Genomic DNA, 21,493 nt, shown 5'->3' on the forward strand with positions numbered 1-21,493 from the left:
CATAAAAAGAAAGACAAAGGAAGAAGTTATTTCGTGGAATATATGCGAGAGTGTAATAAAGCAAGTTAGGGAGTAGAGATGTGAGAGGCATGATATGGCAATCTTTAAACAAAACGAAGAGCAATCATAGCAAATAATGGTGAACGGGGAAGGAATGTGCATGTTATAATAAAGGTGGAGAAGGGAAGGGACGTGCATTTTATAACAAAGAAAATAATCCACATAAACCAAGTTCATTATGGTAAATCCTAAGTGTAAAATCCCCAGTAGAGTTGCCATGGTATCACGCCTCATTTTCTCGCGAAAGCAGTTTTTGACGTTGTGACAACTCTTTTAGATGGGAGATAGAGTGCTAAAAGAAGAAGAGTCGCCACCTAACGATTTTTAAGGTGCGTTAGGGCACCTACTATGCAGATAACTCTGTTTGACTAGTCAACGCCACCAAAGATCGGGTAAGGGCTCAAATTACCTCAAAGAGAAGGTGTTAGGCATTCTTCGAGGTCCACAACTGTAGGTCCCGGCCAAACATAAGACTATATGGACTATAATTAGACAAGATAAATAAAGAGAATAAACGTCAAAGAAATTTATTATAACACAATGAGAAATAAGGATTACAAGGATATAACTATAACGATCTATATTAGATGACTAAATGAATAAAGAAGAAGGGGGGGGGGGCCTAAGTTTTTTAGCCTAAAGGATCACCCCGTGCAACATAAATAATACTTCGCAACTCCCTTGAGGTAGGGAGTTACTCAAATTATTTAGCAGGCACAGACTATCATCTCTTGCTACCCGATTACTATGTTAAAGTTGTTTACCTAAAAGCGCTCTAATTCAATTCTAAGTCGTACCCTTGCGTGCACTACCCGTCCCATGCATATGGTCCAGGAGGCGTTGAACCTCTATTTAGGGTGGTTCTAGACTTTATTTAGGCTGCTCAAAATGATAAAACTAGGCGACATACAAAACACGTAAGACTTCACGTAAAGGCAATTAAGGGCTTAAGTTAGCCTCCACACTTCGACAACAAATGCACGCAAACTGATTCTCACATTAGGCGTTAGATAGTTTCAGAATTGAGGCAAATTAAAGCCATTAAGCCCTATGGATATGGTTTCTATGTGACCTTGGATTCAAACGTGCGGGCAGTTCAGATGCGAGGCGCCACTTTAAACTTATAGACATGATCTCCAAACAACTATACAGTTTAGGAGTATTTGGTATTGCATGCTGATTATTTGAGATTACAGGTTACAAGTTATTAAACCTATAGCCATGATCTCTAAGTGATTTACGTAGTGGGGGCAGTGATAACCATTGGAAATACTCAAGATTACTTGTGTTTGATCCTATGGGCATGCTTTCTAATAGTGGCATGGCTAAGCAATGAAACAACATTTGAAAGTTTAACATTAACACTTTAAAGCGAGTGGTAATACCCTATACGCAGGATTTCTAACGATTGACGATTGAAACTGATTTTTTTATACTTAGCCCCTATAGGCATGCTTTCTAGGTGAGAAGTTGATAACAATAGCAAATTAACCTATTAAAGTCTTATAGACATGATTTCTAGATGAAGATCGGTAGAACATAAGCTAGTATAGTCCTATAGGCATAGTATCTAATGGATATGCTGCAGTTATACAAATTGAAGGAATGTTTATTGACATTTGCTTCCTATAAGCATGATGTCTAGTAACATATAGCAGTAGACATAGGAATAAATAAAGCACTTATGCTTTGATAGTAGACAAGTTGTGTGAGTGTGTGATTCTCCTAATGGCATGATTTCTACCAGTGTTCATGGAAATTGAATAGCATATAGGGCAGGTTGGATAAAATAACAAGTAGATCATACGAACCCTATAGGCATATTTTCTACCCATGCATTCACTAGAGTATGCCCATTTCCCCGATTTTACTAACACCCCAAGTATTTATTACAAAATAATTACAAACCAAATGCTAAATATAAGCACAAATATTACACGAAAGATAATAATAGGCCTACAGTAAGCCCAAAAGGAGATACCTAGTATTGCCTGGCCTTCGACAAACAATTTATTCACAAATAGCATACCCAGATCCCAATATGGGACTATATTCATCAGTACAACCCAGAAACCATAGAGGAACTCAAGCCAAACCAAACAGCCACAGATTGGCCATAAGACCCAAACATTGAATTACACAAAAATCACTTAAACAACCTAGTGTGCAGATTCAGTAGATAGAATGAGGAAAGAACTGAGTGTTAGAGATAGATCAAGTCTCAGTAGTAAAGAGAGTGACCAAAGAACCTCAAATCCTAGTGTGTCAGAGTTCACAAGGGTCAATGGACCCGGAGCAGTACTCACACTAGGGAGGTCAATAGTGAGAGTCTTAGTGGCCTTGGCTTTCAGCCGGCCAAGAGTGATGGATTCAGAATAGTGTAGGTAACAAATGAGACTGAGAGAACAATGGTTAAGGGACAGAATCTGAAGAGATACACTTGTATTTTAGAAAGCAGACATAACAAAGTTGTCTAAAACACAGAACATGCTAGTTAAGAGGGTCCACAAGACTTAGTGGCAGGTTGCTATTACAGGTTCAACACTTAACAAGAAGTAACATATTGGCAGAAAACACATTGAGAGAGTTAGATGAGAAACAAGTTTTTTTCCTAAGATTACAAGATTAGCATACAAAGGTGCATAATACCAAACGAGTCTAAGTAGAGCACTAACTTGAAGGGTTTAAAGCCTAAGGGTCCAAATTATGCTGAATATCCATCACAACACGAGAATTAGACATGCCAATTTATCACTAAGACAGACAGTATCAAACATTATAAGGAAACACAGATTAAGATAGCTACTCTAGAGGTCCTAAATAATCACTAAGGATATAGAGTCAAGCAAACCAAAGACATGCTGAGTGACATAATAGCAGGGGAGCCAGTCATAGTTAATAGTGAAGGTCTCAACATATATTAAAACATATTACAGATGCGAGTCAGTCATTATAGGAATCCAGAACAGAGTAGAGAAGCAAGCTCATGTCAAACAGTAAATATAGACATTCAGGTACCAACACATTAGGCTAAATGAACTTAAGAGGGTCTAAATTATTCAGGTGAAGCATATTCAAATAACATATCTCAAAACTAGAAATTTTGGGTAAAATCAAATGCTAAAGAGGTTCAGATCATAAGATAAGTTCCATGCTAGCAAAGTTACACACAGAGATAGCCCAAAAATACATTAGGTCACGAATTCAGAAGTATGAATATGCAAATCATGAATATAGAAGACCAAAATTGTAAGAGCCAAGTGACTTACCAGTTAAACAGACAACAAGAAAGAACAAATTCCACAGTATTCTGAATATCAACAAAGAGAAAGAACCCAGAATCTTAGTGCGTCAGGGTTCCCAAGGGTTTCAAATGAACCCCGGGTAGTGCTCACACTAAGAAAGGTTGGAAAATCGAGTTTCGATGGCCTTGGCTTTCAGCCGGCCAAGAATCAAAGTATAGAACAAGAGAATGAGAGAACAATAGAGTAATAACTTCAATTTTTAGTGAATCTGGTGATTAAAGGTCTGATTCAAAGAGGAATGTGGAGGGATTTATATAGTAGTTAAACCAGACGAGTAAATAAGGAAAGAAGTCAATCAAACGTGAACAAAAATCGAAAGATCAAACCCTAATTAGGGTTCAACGTTTGAAAATTCATCTGTTGGTATGAGAAGTCAACTACTCTTCCATGTATATGGACGAGATATTGTCCAGATCTTAGCGATTAAAGTTGAACGGTCCCGAATTTGAGAGATGGTACTTGCTAAGTTTAGGCAAGTACTAAGTGACACCAGAGTCTTGCAAGTAATAGTGAGTTAACACTTAAAAGGCAAGAAAATCATGGAAGGAATCCATGATTAAGACGGATTCGGAGAAGATTGGGAGGGCAGCTAGGGTTTCTGAAGAAGGGAGGAGTGTTTGAGGGCGGATGATGAAGAGAAACAGGGATTAGGGTTTGGGTGAGGAGATATAATGAGAGTGGGGGGAGTGTTTTGAGCCGTTGATCAATTTTGATCAACGGCTGGGATTAAATTGATCAACGGATGGGATTTAAACAGGCCGGGTCGGGGACTGAGTAGGTTCATTAGGTTGCTTGGGTTGCTGAGGTTATTGGGCCAAGGGTCTATTTGGACCTTAATTGGTCCGAAATTAATTCTAAATTTGGGCCAGATTTTAGAATAGGAAATTAAGGAAAAATAATTTAATAAAAAATAGTTAAATAAAATATAAAAATGTTATTTATACAAATCAATACTTTAAAACAATAGTAGAAGATTATAAAAATGTAAGATATTATTTTGACCTTAAATATAATGACAAATGCAATAAAATCGTAAAATATAGGCTATTATTGCAAGATTGTACAAATAGCTTAAAAAAAATACTAATGTAATTATATAAAATGAAGTAAAATATTTGAAACATATATTATAGATGCAAAATACTAATAATTTTAGGTAGTTAAGTCATCACAAAATAATTGGAAAGGAGTAATTAATAAATATTCAAGTAATTTAAATGCAGGAAAATCAATTTTAAAGTCCTAAAAATTATGGAAAATTATAAAAATACTTGTATAGATTTTGTAAACTAAATAATGATGTAAAATGATGTTTTGAAAGTATACATACTATTTGAGAAAATATGAGGGCAAAATTGGGTATCAACATAAGGAACTATATTTATGTATTAGTACAAAAATCAAATTATAATGTCTAAGCTAGGAGATGTAGAGATTTCATCGAGCATATTTGTAACTAGAGAGCGAGACCTACTGTTGCCAGTAATGCGAGACGGGTACTTGGGTGCTCTGTAGGTGTATGAGTTAATGTGGTTTGAAAATGGTAATATTCACAGTTACCAAATTATAATGTCTAGATATTAACCTAGAACATTTTTCTCCATGATCAGGGAACTAGTTATCTGAGATTATAATGATTGGATTATAATATGAGAATTAAATAGTGACAAAATTATTTAGTGGATATATATTAGGAGATGTTTGGTTCATTAGACTAAAAAATGAGATACATAAGTATAATATAAAACATGTAATTGATGTATACTAAATAAGTTGGGAGGAAGAGCCTTGAAAAAAGGCATCTTTATCATTATAATATTTTACCTCGGGATTAAGTAATCTAGAATTATTATTCCACCTTCAATGTGGGATAAAATAATACTATAGTTATGGTATAAATTAATTATGAGATTGCTAATTCAAAAGTTCAACCAAATATAAAATAAAATAATCCTGCCAATTAAACGATTTCTTAACTCATAAATCAAATGTGCTATGCAAGTAAGTTTTTACCTTTTATCATTTACCAATCCTCCAAGGGTCAAGCCATATCTTTAAAGATGCTCTTATGTGCAAATTAAACAAACTTTCAAACCCTAAACCCTTGGAGGAATACAGAGAGGTCAAACGACATATTTTCTTTCTACAGGGGCCAAACCGACAATTAACCCGAAAGAAGAAAAACATAGTGAAGTATTAAATAGTAGTTGTACGAAAATTTTTATTGTGTGCCTCACACAACTGATAATAGCTGTGTGAGATCTCTTTTTTGTCTCACGAACCGTGGGGTTCGAGGATTTTGTGGACCCAAATGTGTAAGATATGGATCCACCAATATGTTGTGAGAAAAAAAAACCCTCGTATATAAGTCGTGTGACACACAAAATAAAATCACTGCTAGTTGTACAAATAATATTTCATCGCCCAATTACAGAAAGCTGCTCAGCTATTGGACTCAAGTTCCTCCCTTTCTGTGACTACTATGCAACCACCTCTTACCCATTCCTCATTTTCATCTCCCTCCTTAAACCCTAACCACAAAATTACAAAAATGGTTTCCCTGAAAAAATCTTCAACTTAAAATTTTAGGCATAATCACCATGCCCATGCCTTACACTAACCTTATTCAAAATTGCCTCAAGGTGAGGCTCAAAGCCACTCAATTCCTCACCACTATGTCTTCCTCTACCACCACTTCTCTACAATTTTGTTTCCACTTTAACACAGCCCCTCTTCTTCACTGCCCGTCACAAGTTAGATTCATTTGCTCAGCCAAGGGCTCTTCTAATTCGTCTGTTGTATTAAGGCGGAAAAGAAATGGTTCACCATCCTCTTCTTTTTCTTTTCCGTATTTTTATCAGCAGAATTTAGGGTATGGTCGTTTTGCTTATGATGAGTATGAGTCTGAGTCCGAGTCTGATCGTGAAACTGAGTCGTCTAAGCAACTGGTAAGTGTCTAATAAAATTAGGGTCTTTTATTTTTCAGCTTATACGATTCTTCTCACTTTTCGTTTCTTATCAACTCTAGTGTGATGGAACCCTTCATAATATTGAGGAATGGAGGTGGAAGCTAAACATGTTAATGCGCAAAAAAGATGACCAAGAAGTGATCTCAAGGGAGAAAAAGGACCGTCGGGATTTTGAGCATATATCAGCTCTGGCAACTAGAATGGGTTTACATTGGTATATCAAATTTCTTTAACATTTACATATGTGATGTGATGTTCTTTTTATGTTCACTTTGTTGTGAGTTTATTCGGTATATATTTTGATGCAGCCGCCAGTATGAAAAAGCAGTTGTGTTTAGCAAGGTCCCATTGCCGAATTATAGGCCGGATTTGGATGCTAAGCGTCCACAGAGAGAGGTAAATAAGTGTTAGCATGAAGTTTTTTATCTGGCTATATGTGCTTTATGCTTCATTCTTTTTTCCAGCATGTTCTTCAATTAATGCATCTCGCATTGATATTTTAGGTAGTATTGCCTTATGGATTACAAAACAGGGTAGACGATCTTCTTAAAGCACATCTTTCTAAAAAGTCCGGAAACAAGGAAAACTTTGCACATAATGCTTCTCCCAATGATAAAGAGTTTTATGAGAATGAGAAGCCATTTGCACGAAATGTTGTTGCAGAGCAAATTCTCAGGCGAAGGAGCTTGGAGATGCGTAACAGACAAGAAGATTGGAAGGTTATATTCTATCTTTTGCCAGCTTGTTGCAACTAACACATGTTTCATTTTCTAGACTTTTTATTTGTTTCGTGTTGTTATCCGTATGTTGTTCAGACCTTATTTCTCCTCTATCTGCTGGGCCACGTTAGGCTGATGTCTTCTTCTCTCTCTTCAAAATGTTTTGTATCTTGTAACCTGAGAAATATGGATGCTGTTCACAAAGAATGTGTAATGGCTTGGCACTTTAGCAGAGCCCAACGAGGTGAAGCATCACATAATAGAGTACAAGTTTTCAAGTACTAAATTTTCTAGGGATAGTTGTGATCATCTTGTCAAATTAAATTACTGCTTGTTGGAGGTTGAATTACTCAACTCAATAGTGAGCCATTTGGAGTGGCTTAGGGTCCGGGACCTGTTCTTCCGGTGCTGCATTCATGTTATAATATTTGCATTCCTTGGTTTTGCACCTGCACTCATTACATACATCTATGATATTCATTCCGAATTTTGTATTTGGGAGTGGGATGTTTGAGAGATCTAATGACTATTTTGTATTTGCATGTGGACTTTGTAAATATGTCCCATTTTGGTCGAGCTCTACATGCTCAATGTGATTCCCTGAATTTTTCCTTTTCTTTTCATTCCTACAAGTAAAAAATAAATGCAAATTAACTTGTTACCTATCACATAAAAAAGTTGAAATGCATAATAACCAAACTGAGCTATTGCAGTAACTTTTGTACTATAAATTTAGTGCACAAGATGATGGATAGCCGATATGTTTTCTTCTTAAACAGAACAAATTAACTAATTGAGTTCATGTGTAATTTCAAAATCAATTTTACATTTGTCTTTGTAATAAGTTTTAGAAGTTATATTCTAAGTTTTTAGATGGTATAGTGGGTAGTGGTGGATTGATGGAACTTGCTCTGAAGTTCTCAGTAATGCACACAGAGAATTTTTGCAAAAGGTAACTATCAAGTTGCCTCTTGATTGCGTACTGCAATACAACAACTCATCTCTATGCAGTATCCTAAACATTAGTTTTGACTGACAGCCATCTTTCTGTAGGGATCTCCAGAAGGCCAGAAGATGCAAGAAATTCGAAGAAATCTCCCAGCATATAAAGAGAGAGAGACATTGCTTAGAGCTATTTCTGAGAATCAGGTTTATATGCAGTTCTTTCAAATAATTCACTTGTATGGCTTTGCTGTTGCTATGTATGTAGGTTGAATAACAGTAGGTATTCCTTCCAAGGGTTCTTATTTGACTTGATTTAGATTTCCACTTTCAATTTTGATTGACCAACGAATCCATCGCAAGTAAGCACATTTGCGGGTCGCTTTATGCGGACGCTGTAGCATGGTGAAATAGCACATCACGAAGTCCTCTTGATATATGGGCCCTAACCTGCATATCTGATAGTCCAGTTTTATCTTTTTTTATATTTTTTGTGGATAAAATAAGGTAATTTTATTAAGGCAAGTACCAAGGAGATACTGCCAACTAGTGCAGTGTTTATCTTTTTCATATTAGTAAGAGTGAAAGAGTGATACTTTTATGTTAATGAATACTTTAATCATTTTGAGGCTTGCTTTCCTAGAATTAGGCTGGGAAAATGATTCATGTGAAGATACATTCTCAAAAAGAAGAAAAGAAAGTTCATTTGAAGAATTGTCCTGACAGCAATTGGTTGTGGTGCAGGTAGTGGTCGTGTCTGGGGAAACTGGATGTGGTAAGACTACCCAATTGCCTCAGTACATTTTAGAAGCTGAGATAGAAGCTGCTCGTGGAGCTACTTGTAATATTATTTGTACTCAACCAAGGCGGATATCTGCTATGGCTGTGTCTGAAAGAGTTGCTGCAGAGCGTGGGGAGAGTCTGGGAGAATCTGTGAGTTTTTGGCTCTTGCTATTTCTTCTGTATGTATTTATTGGGTATATAAAATGTTTTCTCTTCTGGTTGTGTTCTCCAATTTGTAGGTGGGCTACAAGGTTCGGCTTGAGGGCATGAAAGGGAGGGATACACGCCTCTTATTTTGCACCACTGGCATTCTTCTGAGGAGATTACTGGTTGATAGAAATTTGGGAGGTGTCACTCACGTTATTGTAGATGAGATTCATGAACGGGGAATGAATGAAGGTATCTTCCCACCTGGCAATGTTGCAGTTTTCTAAACTCTTGTACTTCAAGTTGCTTACTAGAGTTGTCTTTCCTTTCAGATTTCCTATTGATTGTCCTTAAAGATCTCCTTCCCCGTCGACCGGAATTGAGGCTGATCTTGATGAGTGCTACTCTTAACGCTGAGCTCTTCTCTTCCTATTTTGGCGGCGCTCCAATGATCCATATTCCTGTAAGTCGAAGGTTTATTACATTTTCTACCATGATGTAGGCTTTAAATCATGTGATACCCGTCCAATACTGACATCCGGATACCTCCTTCATGACCAAAAAGTAAAGGGAGGGAGGGAGAGGGAGGATTGTTTTGACATTCTATGCTATAGGAAAATAAGTGCCATAGTTAAAAAAGATTCTATGGAACAGTTGTGAGACCATCAATTTTACATAGGGTCAAGCATTGTGCTTTAGATGCTCAATATATCTATAACATGAGAGTTGTACAAATGCGGATACAACAACAACAACAACGAACCCAGTGTATTCCCATAAATGGGGTCTGGGGAGGGTAGTGTGTACGCAGACCTTACCCCTACCTTATAACGATAGAGAGGCTATTTCCGATGACCCTCGGCTCAAGGAATAGTGGAGATAAACCAACAAGTAGCAAACAATAGTAACAACAATATATTAAGGTAACGAGCATGAATGACCTGAAATAGAAAGTACATGTTTTTTTAATCAGTAAAAAATTTCATTCATAAGCACCAAGTCGGTGTTAAAAGATTATGAACATGCAATGCCTATGATTCAACCTGATCATCCATAAGTTTGTTCAGCTATCTATACAGCATGTTATTTTCTTTTTACACCTAAAGCGTGAAATAAAAAGATACTTTTAATCTGTTTCTTCATCCCTCTCACTAATTTGGGAGCATTCTCCTACTTCTTTTATTCCATATGCTCCAAAAAGCACAAAATGGCTCAGGAAATATAAGGTACTTGTGCACATAATGAAAGAAAAGAAACTTCCCCCCGATTAATAAGGCTTAAAAAGAGACTACAAAATTTGAGAATGTCAACATAGAGTAGCGCCTCTTTTACATGAAAAATAAGCTAAAATTTCTGCTTCCAAAAAGATATATTAAAAATGCTAAAAGAGATTGATTACTTAAGTTTGAAGCAATTATTAATTTTTTACCAGAAGTTTTCATTCCTTTCTAGACCTACTTCTAAAGAACACAAACCACAGGACTGCAGAAACAGAAGTGATTACTTTTGTGTACGGCGTCCAAAAAATATTTGTAACAACGATGCATTCCGTGGTCTAGAAAACCAATGGTTCATTACTCAGGCAAAGCTTAAATACTCACCTTTGGGAACAATGCACGACAAGAGGCACACCATGTGCCATAAAATTCAACAATGACTAATCTATCTCCAGCTTGACTTAAAGCATCTAAAAATTCTTGAGTTGAATGGATGTCAATCATATTTGAGGCATTCTTTTCCCACCATTTTGGTTGATCAGTTTCAGCAGCAGTTGCGTGTACCTTGAAAGAAGCAAACGTTTGTTGGGGGCATAATCAGAAGGATTTACAACATGGGAAGAGTGAACCCTTCTTTCCATGAGTTCAATTTAAAGGGCAGTGTATTTGAAGGAAGAGAAAAGGGGGAAAAGGGACAGACATTAAGTGAAAACACAGAGTAGCCTTGCATACTCCGTCTCTTTATTTACATCACAAGTAAACTAATAAATACAGAATTAGAACTGGAATTGAAGGAAGCAGCAGCCTAAACCCAAAGTTCCAAACTCTTTGAATCGACAAGAAGATGAAGCAGCAATAGTGTATGTTGTGGATATAGGAACAGTGACAGTAAAGTAGTTGAAGTTTGGATTTATGCTACCGTCGTTATCCTTGTTGCTTTCACCCCAGGGAGCTTCTTGACCCAACAATCGCCAGTAATTTGCGGATATTAAGATAAATACACAATTGGACAAGAGTAGAAATTATCGTATCCAACAGAGCGCGCATGTGCACACCTGGAGTTTCAAATGACAAAAGGTTGCTTAAGATAGTTTGGTTATGTCCTGCGTAGAGCTCCAGATGCACTAGTCAGTTGATGTGACAATATGATGTAATGTGATAAAAAGAGATAGACAGACATAAAATTATATAAAAGGAGGTTGTATCCTAAAACCTAGGATCCTTCGGGATCAATGTGGACTTAACTAAAATAAAACGTGATGGAAATAAAGGATTTATATAAGTGATTCAGTCTAGTTGGAACTAAGGTCTTGCTGTTATTGATGGTGTTAGGAAATTTTTATTCTAATTAGAGACTTTTATGCTTGTCGAGTGGTAAATATGAAATTTAGAGAACCTCTATTTTGTGGAACCACTAATTTGCCTAAAATACAAAGTACTTACTATTGGAATAAATTGGACTTGAATCTAGTAGAAGTGCCTCTGACACTTGCTTGGTGTTTGGTAATACAAATTTTGGCTTATCAAAAAAAAAAAAATGAAAGAAGAGTTATATAACTGACTTCAAGTCTTCAACTAATCTCAGGTAGAAGCTTAGCTGATAACTTGATTGATTCTTAAAACAAAAATGGAATGGTGTACTGGCACTCAGTTTTAACATATATCTCTCTTTATTTATGGTCATTCAGGTCACTATATCCATGGTTTATTTTAGACTTTTACATTTCAGCAATACCATATATGTCATTTGGATTTGCATGGCCGAAGGCTTATAACAGAAGCATCATATTTGAGCTGCTCTAGAGTTCTTGATCTTCCTAGAATGCTTTTTCTTGGGGGGCTAAAATCTCTCTTTGCTCTCATCAGGGTTTTACTTATCCAGTCCGAAGTCATTTTCTGGAAAATATTTTGGAAATAACTAGATATCGGTTAACTCCATATAATCAAATTGATAATTATGGTCAAGACAAGATGTGGAAAATGCAGAAGCAGACTGATAGGAAGAGGAAGACTCAAATTGCTTCAGCTGTTGAGGTATAGAATCTCTATGATGTTATCATGGGCTCTGTATGATAGTTTTTGTTTGACACTTGAGCTTTGAAACAGGAATCACTAGAAGCAGCTGATTTTGGGCAGTATAATCCTCGTACTCGGGATTCACTATCCTGTTGGAATCCTGATTCAATAGGCTTCAACCTCATTGAGCATGTGCTTTGCCACATATGTAAAAACGAAAGGCCAGGTGCTGTTTTGGTTTTCATGACAGGTTGGGATGACATTAATGCTTTGAAGGATCAGCTGCAGGCTCATCCTCTATTGGGAGATCCAAGCAGAGTATTGCTGCTTGCATGCCATGGTTCCATGGCCAGTGCGGAGCAGGTATAGCCAAGTTGGAAGTGTTACCTTTTATTCTCCTTTCAGCAGTTGTCGTTTCGTTTCGTTTCTATATTCTTTTATCTTTTTTAGAGAATCAGTATTTTAGAAATTTGTGTATGCCTTTATGGAGGAATTTTGGTTATTCAAAGGCAGAATGTGATCTGCTGGGTGCTTCCAGTATCTTTTAAAAGCTATAACATTTTTCAATTTAAAGGTGAAGTCACTGTATAAGATCCTTGTCCTATTGAGTAGTAAAAATTAACCAGTCAAAAAAAAATGAAAATATATTAAGGTTTCAAGGAGCTTGTTTCTTTTATACTGTTTTAAGGAATTTGTTTTGAATAGGTGATGATGCTTTTCTTTCTTATCTTTTCTTAAGAATTATTTAGTGAATTCTCTTTCTTTGATTTTAGGCCTGCAGAATGAATAGGTTGGTATTCTCATGATATCGCTGTTACTTCTTCATCAAAAAAGATATCGCTGTTACTTGAGTTTAGTTTCATCCTAGCACGGAAGACATGTTTATGACAAAAAGCATTAATTAACAATTATAAGGGAACTAATCAGGTGCCGATAGGTTCTTTCTTACCTTCCATTTTAAAACTCATCTAAAATAATCATGGAAGAAGGATAGGTTGGTAACCTTGAGAGCTAGAAGAGTAGATTGAGTTTCATCCCTGCACAGTTGGGAGCTTTAAAATCTAGTCAACAATGAACCCAGTGTATTCCCATAAATGGGGTCTGGGGAGGGTAGTGTGTACGTAGACCTTACCCCTACCTTGTAAAGATAGAGAGGCTGTTTCCGATAGACACTCGGCTCAAGGAACAGTGGAGCTTTAAAATCTAGTCAAGATCATGAATTTATGATAAGTAAATTTTTTGATAGCTTAAATCTGTTTGCTATTCTCATTTCATTTATATATTGCTGTACCCTTTTAACTTTTGATCTCTACTCGCTTGCAAACAGAAATTGATTTTTGATAAGCCAGAAGATGGAATAAGGAAAATTGTATTAGCTACCAACATGGCTGAAACAAGTATCACCATCAATGATGTGGTTTTTGTGGTCGACTGTGGAAAGGCAAAAGAGACATCTTATGATGCACTCAACAACACTCCATGTTTACTTCCTTCTTGGATTTCAAAAGCTTCTGCTCGTCAAGTAAGATATATATAATCTACCTGCTTCAGCCTTTGCAATACTTAAAAGAATTATGCATTTTGACGCATGGATCCACATACTCCCCCCAGCTTTTTAGTGTTCTTGAATTATTTAATTAGTGCGGTGGAATCTACATAATAAGTGAATGTCCATTTGACTTTCCAGAGAAGAGGAAGAGCTGGCCGTGTTCAACCTGGGGAGTGTTATCATCTCTATCCTAGATGTGTATTTGAAGCTTTTGCAGATTATCAACTGCCGGAGCTTCTGAGGACACCATTACAATCCCTTTGTTTGCAGATTAAAAGCTTACAACTTGGAAGTATTTCAGAATTTCTATCTAAGGCATTGCAGCCACCAGAACCACTATCTGTAAGTTGAGATGGACTCTTTCACCCAGTTTGTTGAATATGTGTGGTTGTTTGTGACAGTGGAAGTTGAAAATGAGGGTAAGTAAAATGTGGGGAATTGTTTAGATTGTCTTTGGGGGGTAGAGATAATCAGGAGGGATGTTATGTTACATTTGATGAACTTGCTACATTCCAGTTCAAATTTTCCAATGCCTTAAATGGATGGTGACACCGACAACTTAATATGTGCATAGGGCATCATTTCTGAGCGTTGGACTGGTTAACCACTGAACTTTCTTAATTTTTACATTTTGCTCATGAAAACGCGTTGAGATAGAGGCATGTACATCCTATTAGGTGAAGAATATGTTATGTCTGCCTTTCTTTCAACCAAACCTGGATTCAAGTTGTCTGGTAGATATACTTCTTTGTTTGACAATTCTGGCTCCTTGACTTTATTGTTGATGGACATATATCTTTGTTGCTTTGTGGTTAATTTGATTTTTTATGTATTTGCAAATATTGTTTTGCAGGTTCAAAATGCTGTTGAGTTTCTGAAGACAATAGGGGCTCTAGATGAGAATGAAAATCTGACAGTACTTGGTAAAAGCATAGCTGATTTTTCTTAATCTCTCAGCATTTCTCCATAGTCTTCTTCATCTTTTTTCTTGGGGAAAAGAAAACTTGACTTCTGGATTTTCTTGTAGGACAACACTTATCAATGCTTCCAGTTGAACCAAAACTGGGAAAAATGATAATATTAGGTGCAGTATTCAACTGCCTGGATCCAATCATGACAGTTGTTGCTGGTTTAAGTGTTAGAGACCCATTTTTAATGCCATTTGACAAAAAGGATGTAAGTTAATATTCTCTGATTTATGGATGAGAACTTAGCATCTTCTTCTTGTTTCTTAGAGTGACTCAACTAATGTCTAAACATGTGAACATATTCTGTCCTTTTCTCACAGTACTGCATTATCTCTTTCTTTACTTAAGGAATATCTGTGCATTGTTTTTATGAGCAGCATATGTAATATGTTTTATGTGCATGCTTCTGTAAACATTTCCGTTTATCTAAGCCAGATCTTCAGTTGCATTTGTTCCAACTTTGGGGACTGTAAAATGTAAAGTCACTCCCTTTCTTTTTACAGCATCAGTGCAAGGGAATAATGGTCTATCACCTAACTACTTGCCAACATTTCCCAGTTGGTTATGGGGACTGTAAAATGCAAATGAACTTATTTTCTTTAACAAAATTTGCGCTTAGGAATAGGGGTCTTTGCTACTGCAATGTGCAAAATACAAAACACTATGTTGTTTTTCATAAAAAAAAAGTACTTGGTTGACAATATAGTTTTACCTTATAAATTTGACAGACGAGGGTGTGTGCTGAATCTTGCCGCGAAATTTAAACAATATTCTAAAAGGAAAAGTTGGTCTTGTGAAGATGTGATAGGGGGCAGGACCTATCTTGAACTGACTGCACTCTTACTAATGCGAGTTTTGGTAGTTTAAGGACATCAGCATATTGAGTTATAAGCAGTAGCTTGGGAAATTGCCACAAGTCCAACGGATTTTGGAAAGAAACTATTTCAGTTGCATGGTTCTTTATATTATCCCAAACTTGCTAAAGTGTACTTTTCACCTTTGCACTTCCTTTATCCTAGATGATGTTTGAACTGAGATCTTTTTCCTCATTTGTGGAACCTCTTTAGTTAGCTGTTGGTCACCTAGTGTTCCCTATAGGGCTTTGTCTCTTTCCCTTGAGGACCATGTATAATATTTTTGAAATATACTTTCTGCAGCTGGCTGAGTATGTATATATTTTTGAAATATACTTTTTGCAGCTGGCTGAGTATGTATAATGTTTTTGAAATATATTTTCTGCAGCTGGCTGAGTCTGCCAAAGCCCAGTTTTCTGCTCGTGACTTCAGTGATCATCTTGCTCTTGTTCGGGCTTATGATGGCTGGAGAAACGCTGAAAGGCAGCAATCTGGTTATGAGTACTGTTGGAAAAATTTCCTTTCTGCGCAAACTCTCAAAGCGATGGACTCCCTTCGAAAGCAATTTTTGCATCTCCTTAAGGAAATTGGTTTAGTTGATAGCTTTCAGAGTTGTAATGCCTGGAGTAATGATGAACATCTTGTTCGAGCAATTATATGTGGTGGGTTATTCCCTGGCATATGCTCTGTTGTGGTGAGTTATGCTCTTTGATTTTACAACCCTTCTTACTCTTGGTGATTGAGGTTAGTGCTTCATCTGGTATTTACATGAAGTAGAAGTTGGCTTGCATATGATACTGATTCCTAAATTTTTTCGCTCTCTCTCTTGCACTTCCATCTTTGTAATTTTTTTTTTCAATAAAAAGTTGGGTAAGTGTTGAGTTAGGATTGAGTGGTTTCCTATGTATTTATCAGAATCTCATGGCGACCCGTCATTCCTGTATCTTTGAGTGCTAATTGAACATATATTTTACTGACAGAACAAGGAGAGGTCAATCTCACTGAAAACAATGGAGGATGGTGGAGTCCTTTTGTACTCTGTAAGCTTCATAGTATAATTAGTGTTATTTAAATTGTGACACATTTCATGTAATTTTTAAAGGAAAATTTTCCATCTTTTAATAGTGCTTTTCCTTTTTCCACTTAGAATTCTGTTAATGCCCAAGAGCTGCAAATCCCATATCCATGGCTTGTCTTCAATGAAAAAGTTAAAGTGAATGCAGTATTCCTGCGTGATTCTACTGCTGTATCTGACTCTGTCCTACTCTTGTTTGGCGGAAGCATTTTTGGACGAGCTCTAGTAAGTTTCTTTCTTCTGACTTTACCTGCTCCCACCTCCACCCCCACCCCCTTTCCCGCAGGGAGGAGGCTGATTTCTTTTTTGTTTTGTAGGGTTCATGTTGTCATGTTCTTGAATCCTCTCTATGAGTATCTCTACTAATTAGTGTTTGGTTTTCCCTTAAAAACTCCTTTCTCTTGTTAGGATGGATACTTGATGATGCTTGGAGGGTACTTGGAGTTTTTCATGAGCCCCTCACTGGCAAATACTTATTTAAGCTTGAAGAGGGAGCTCAATGAACTTGTCCATAAGAAAGTATGTATATGTCGCCATCTTTGTTTGTGCCATCTTCTTTTTGAGTTTTCCATTGTTGCCGTTTCTGTAGTGTTGCTCCTGTCAACTGTGTAACTGATGGTGTCGACTATCTGCACGCATAGCTCGTATAACATGCATTCTTCAGAAAGCTTATTATAAGTGGGCGCATATGACAAATCCTTCTTTCGCCTGATGTTTGTTTTTTCTGGCAGCTTTTGGACCGTAATTTTGATGTAGGCAGTCATGGTGAGCTATTAGAAGCTGTTAGATTGCTGGTGTCGGAGGATCAATGTGAAGGTAAGTTTGTCTTTGGTCGTAAACCGTCCCCAAAGAAGTCTGCAAAGGAGTTGCAAAAAAGCATCAGTTCAACAAAGGGCACTGGTGGTGAAAATCCTAAGTCTCATCTCCAGACATTGCTTGTTCGGGCTGGTCACCAATCACCCAATTACAAGACTACTCAATTAAAAAATAATAAGTTCCGCTCCACTGTAATATTCAATGGGTTGAACTTTGCCGGTCAGCCTTGCGGCAATAAGAAGGACGCTGAAAAAGACGCAGCTGCTGAAGCTCTGCAGTGGTTGACTGGTGAGACACAGTCGTCTTCTAAGGCTGTTGAACACATGTCAGCACTTCTGAAGAAAAGCAAGAGTAAAAAGCAACTTCATAGTACGAAATGGAGGTAGTTGTCTTGGGTCACTAACCTGACAGTCCCGCTGATGAAGAGGTCTGGCATTATATTTTGGTTGAATAGAAGACGAGCAACTTTTGGCCAAGAAGATGCAGCTTGAAGGGTGTATATAATCATGTCTTATTTGACCTTCATTTTTGAAGTGGGTTGCTGACAATCTTCGAGGAAGCTAGTGGATTTATGCATTGGCAATGTGGGAGGTATGTATCAATATGGCAACTTCCTATTTGGTGACTTCATTAATATTCACTGCACTATGTGGTCAACATGATGTCTGTATTCTCTATCCAACACATCTGCCCTAAAGGCTAATCATTATCAAGTAAAAGTTTGGTCCAATCGATCAAATCTTTTGCCGAGAAGAGGAACACCACCTAGTTTAGATGGCAGATGTGCAATGACCTGAACGATCAGCTCAGCGTCGAAGTACAGAGGGTACACACTAATATTTATTCCTTGTATGTCTCTGCTTCTCATTCATTATAGCTCATGAGGAAGGATCTGTTAGAGGAAATGGAGGGTTATACACCAAATACAAAGTTGTATTACAGAGACTTGTGAATGATAATATATAGAATCCCATGTCTAAGTATGTATTTGCTTTCTTATTCTCAAGAATGATTACAGATCGATGGTGCATCTCCGGTTTCACTGAGATTTTGATCGCTGGGGGGTCCTTTTGGAGTTTTGGGTGCAGATTTGTCAAAAGTGTTCCCTGTGACTCTGTACAAGAATCTGTAGATGCGTCTACTGTTGTCTGTTTGCTGTAGAAGAAAGGGGATTTGATTAATTATTTGGAATATATATTCGAGGAGCTATTATAGCTATATTAGTTTTTATTGCCTTACTTTTCGTTTGATGATATTTCTAGAAATATGTGACTGCTATTATTTTGAGGGCGGCTATATATGTAAAAATCCCTTTATCTCTATTATCAACCGAATATAAAGAAAATTTGATAAGGTTGTGGCAGACCGATAAATGATAAATAAATAGATAAATAGATGAATTAAAAAAGAGAAAAGAAAGAACATATTCATTTCACAATAAAACGCTTGCTCTTATATATGACTTGCCTACTCTGGGAATTCTCCTTACACAATTTCATGAACAAATTGTGGAAGAACTTACGCAGGCAAAATATTTCTTTTGAATAGTGGTCGTCTTCTCGAGAAAGCAAATGTTGCTATGTGATTTCCGCTAGTAAATTCAACTAATCTGTTAACTTAAACAGATGAAGTGTTGACAAATGTTGACATTTTCTTATAAGAAAATAAAGCCTTTGATATTGAATGAACTTTTCTCCTTTTTTATGAAATGATAGCTTCCGTGGTTCAGAAGATCGATTTAAATGTGCCTAAATATGTTCACATTTGGTTTGAGTGATGAATTTTATGCTAACACGTGCTACAAATAGTGACCATGATAAATATATTTACAAACGGCGAAATCAGATGAAAAATACTCGACTGAAAATGCTTTACGAGTCTATTTTCTTAGTGTTTTCTTCTTCAATATTTTTAATACTTCATTTTTGGGAGAGAGAAACTTCTTTCTTTTAGTAATAATGTTTTGGCATTTTAAAATTGCAAAATATATTATTAAGAAATATTAAATGAAAGTTTACCAATTTCTTGCAAGGGGAATATACCTCATATTAACTAGTTAATGACTATTTTCCCTTCTCGTTAGCTACATAATTGACTTTCAACTACATGCCATCTGGATTTAGCCTCATTGAAAAGCAGAATAAAAGGATAGTTCGGTGCACTAAGCTCCCACTATGTGCGGGTTGAGGAAGGGCCGGACCACAAGAGTCTATTGTACGCAGTCTTACCCTGCATTTCTACAAGAGTGTCACGACCCGGATTTTCCACCCTCGGGAGTCGTGATGGCGCCTACTCGTGAAAGTTAGGCAAGCCAACTATTAAGGTTCTACACATTAACAATCAACCCAAACAATTATAAACAGTAACTATAGCTAAACAAATGAAAAGCGCGGAAGAGTTAAAATAAATCCAAATACTCCAATACATATCTACCCACGAATCTGGTGTTACAAATTCACGAACGACTAAGATTTTTACTACAAATATAAGTCTGGAAAGAAAAGTACACCTGTTCTCGGAATGATAAGAGACAGTGGAAAAGCTAAACAGGGAAGGGGGACTTTAGGCTCTGCGGACGCCAGCAGATCTACCTTAGTCTCCCTGGACTGAAGGCAGCTACCTCAGCTACTCACTGGGTCTAGTATCGAGATCTGCACAAAAGAGTGCAGAGTGTAGCATCAGTACAACCGACCCCATGTACTGAGTAAGTGTCGAGCCTAACCTCGGCGAAGTAGTGACGAGGCTCAGACACAATAATCATATATACTTGTGCAGATAAATCATATACAAGCAGAAACATAATGACAGGAATCAACAGAATAAAGTGGGAAGGGGACATGCTGCGGGGAATATCAGATTCTAACAATAAACCAATAAGGAAGCATCAATAAGGAAGCATAATGAACATCGCATCTAAATCATCAAGGTTAATGAATCGGTAACACGTGCACGGCATCACCCTTCGTGCTTTTACTCTCGCCCTCACCATATGAATCAACAGAAACGGCACGACATCACCCTTCGTGCATTACCTCTCATAATCATGGCACGGCATCACCCTTCGTGCATTATTCCTCACAATATCGGCATGGCATCGTCCTTCGTGCATTAACTCTCAAATCATGGCACGACATCACCCTTCGTACATTAACGCTCATAATATCGGCACGGCATCACCCTTCGTGCTTTACACCCTCTCACAATATCATGCACGACATCACCATTCGTGCTTTACACTCTTCCTCACCCAAACAGTAGAAAAATAATATGTCCGGGCAAGGGAATCAACAATATCAACAATAATATCCCGGCAAGGGAATCAACAATATCAACAATAATATTCCGGCAAGGGAATCAACAATATCAACAAACCATCCCGGCAAGGGATTCAGCTATAGCCAATCTCGTTTCAACAATTTCTTTACAAAATGAAACTTCAATTTGAGTCAATACTCAACAATAGTCAATTACCAAGAAACTTTCATAAGCTTCAACATTAATAATCATCAATTTGAGCATGATCGATACATAATAGAGTCACAACAATCATGGTATAAGACTCACGGGCATGCTTGACACCAACGTATAGATACTCGTCACCACACCTATACGTTGTACTCGATACAAACACATAGCAAATAGACCACAACTCCTATTCCCTCTTAGGCCAAACACTTACCTCGATTCCACGGACAAGATTAAGCCTCAACTACCGCTTTACCTCTCGGTTCCACTCCCAATTCGCTTGTATCTAGCCATAATTTACTTAATAATATTAATAAATGCTAATTAAACCAATTCCAATGCATGAAAATAGTTTGCCCATTGTCCCCCCAAAAAGTCAAAACCCGACCCCGGGTCCGCTTGGTCAAAGCCTGAAGTTCGAACCAAAACCCGATCACCCATTCACTCACGAACTCAAATATGCAATTAGTTTTGAAATCGGACCTCAAATTGAGGTCCAAATTCCCAAAATTTAAAAATCCTAACTTCTACCCAAAAACACCCAATTTCCCATGAAAAACTCTAGATTTTGAAGTGAAATCATGTAAAAAGATGTTATAGATTGAAGA

At 37.1% G+C, this 21,493-nt stretch overlaps 1 protein-coding gene across 2 annotated transcripts; it reads left to right on the plus strand.

The window, feature by feature from the left end:
* LOC109224085 (DExH-box ATP-dependent RNA helicase DExH3) lies at positions 5,782–18,742 on the plus strand. Of its 2 annotated transcripts, XR_002067692.1 has the most exons (20): positions 5,782–6,313; positions 6,394–6,548; positions 6,643–6,730; positions 6,838–7,053; positions 8,107–8,202; positions 8,740–8,928; positions 9,018–9,177; positions 9,258–9,388; positions 12,009–12,176; positions 12,249–12,521; positions 13,486–13,680; positions 13,846–14,049; positions 14,561–14,630; positions 14,735–14,883; positions 15,918–16,223; positions 16,510–16,569; positions 16,677–16,829; positions 17,013–17,123; positions 17,336–18,011; positions 18,439–18,742. XR_002067692.1 is itself a non-coding variant. In XM_019388655.1 (19 exons), the coding sequence occupies exons 1-19, from the start codon at positions 5,966–5,968 to the stop codon at positions 17,804–17,806; spliced, it is 3,543 nt and encodes a 1,180-aa protein (XP_019244200.1). In that variant the 5' UTR covers positions 5,782–5,965; the 3' UTR covers positions 17,807–18,742. The 2 variants fall into 2 exon arrangements, 1 of the variants encoding a protein (XP_019244200.1); XM_019388655.1 differs by having other exon boundaries at positions 17,336–18,742.

This window comes from Nicotiana attenuata, chromosome 3 (assembly GCF_001879085.1).
Source record: "Nicotiana attenuata strain UT chromosome 3, NIATTr2, whole genome shotgun sequence".
Classification (NCBI taxonomy): domain Eukaryota; kingdom Viridiplantae; phylum Streptophyta; class Magnoliopsida; order Solanales; family Solanaceae; genus Nicotiana; species Nicotiana attenuata.

What these genes read in the sequence shown, in the direction of transcription:
- LOC109224085 (XM_019388655.1), top strand. Translation starts at nt 5,966, where the DNA reads ATGCCCATGCCTTACACTAACCTTATTCAAAATTGCCTCAAGGTGAGG. An exon ending in ACAGACAAGAAGATTGGAAG is followed by an intron (nt 7,054 to 8,106) that starts GTTATATTCTAT and finishes ATCTTTCTGTAG; the next exon opens with GGATCTCCAGAAGGCCAGAA. An exon ending in GAGCTATTTCTGAGAATCAG is followed by an intron (nt 8,203 to 8,739) that starts GTTTATATGCAG and finishes GTTGTGGTGCAG; the next exon opens with GTAGTGGTCGTGTCTGGGGA.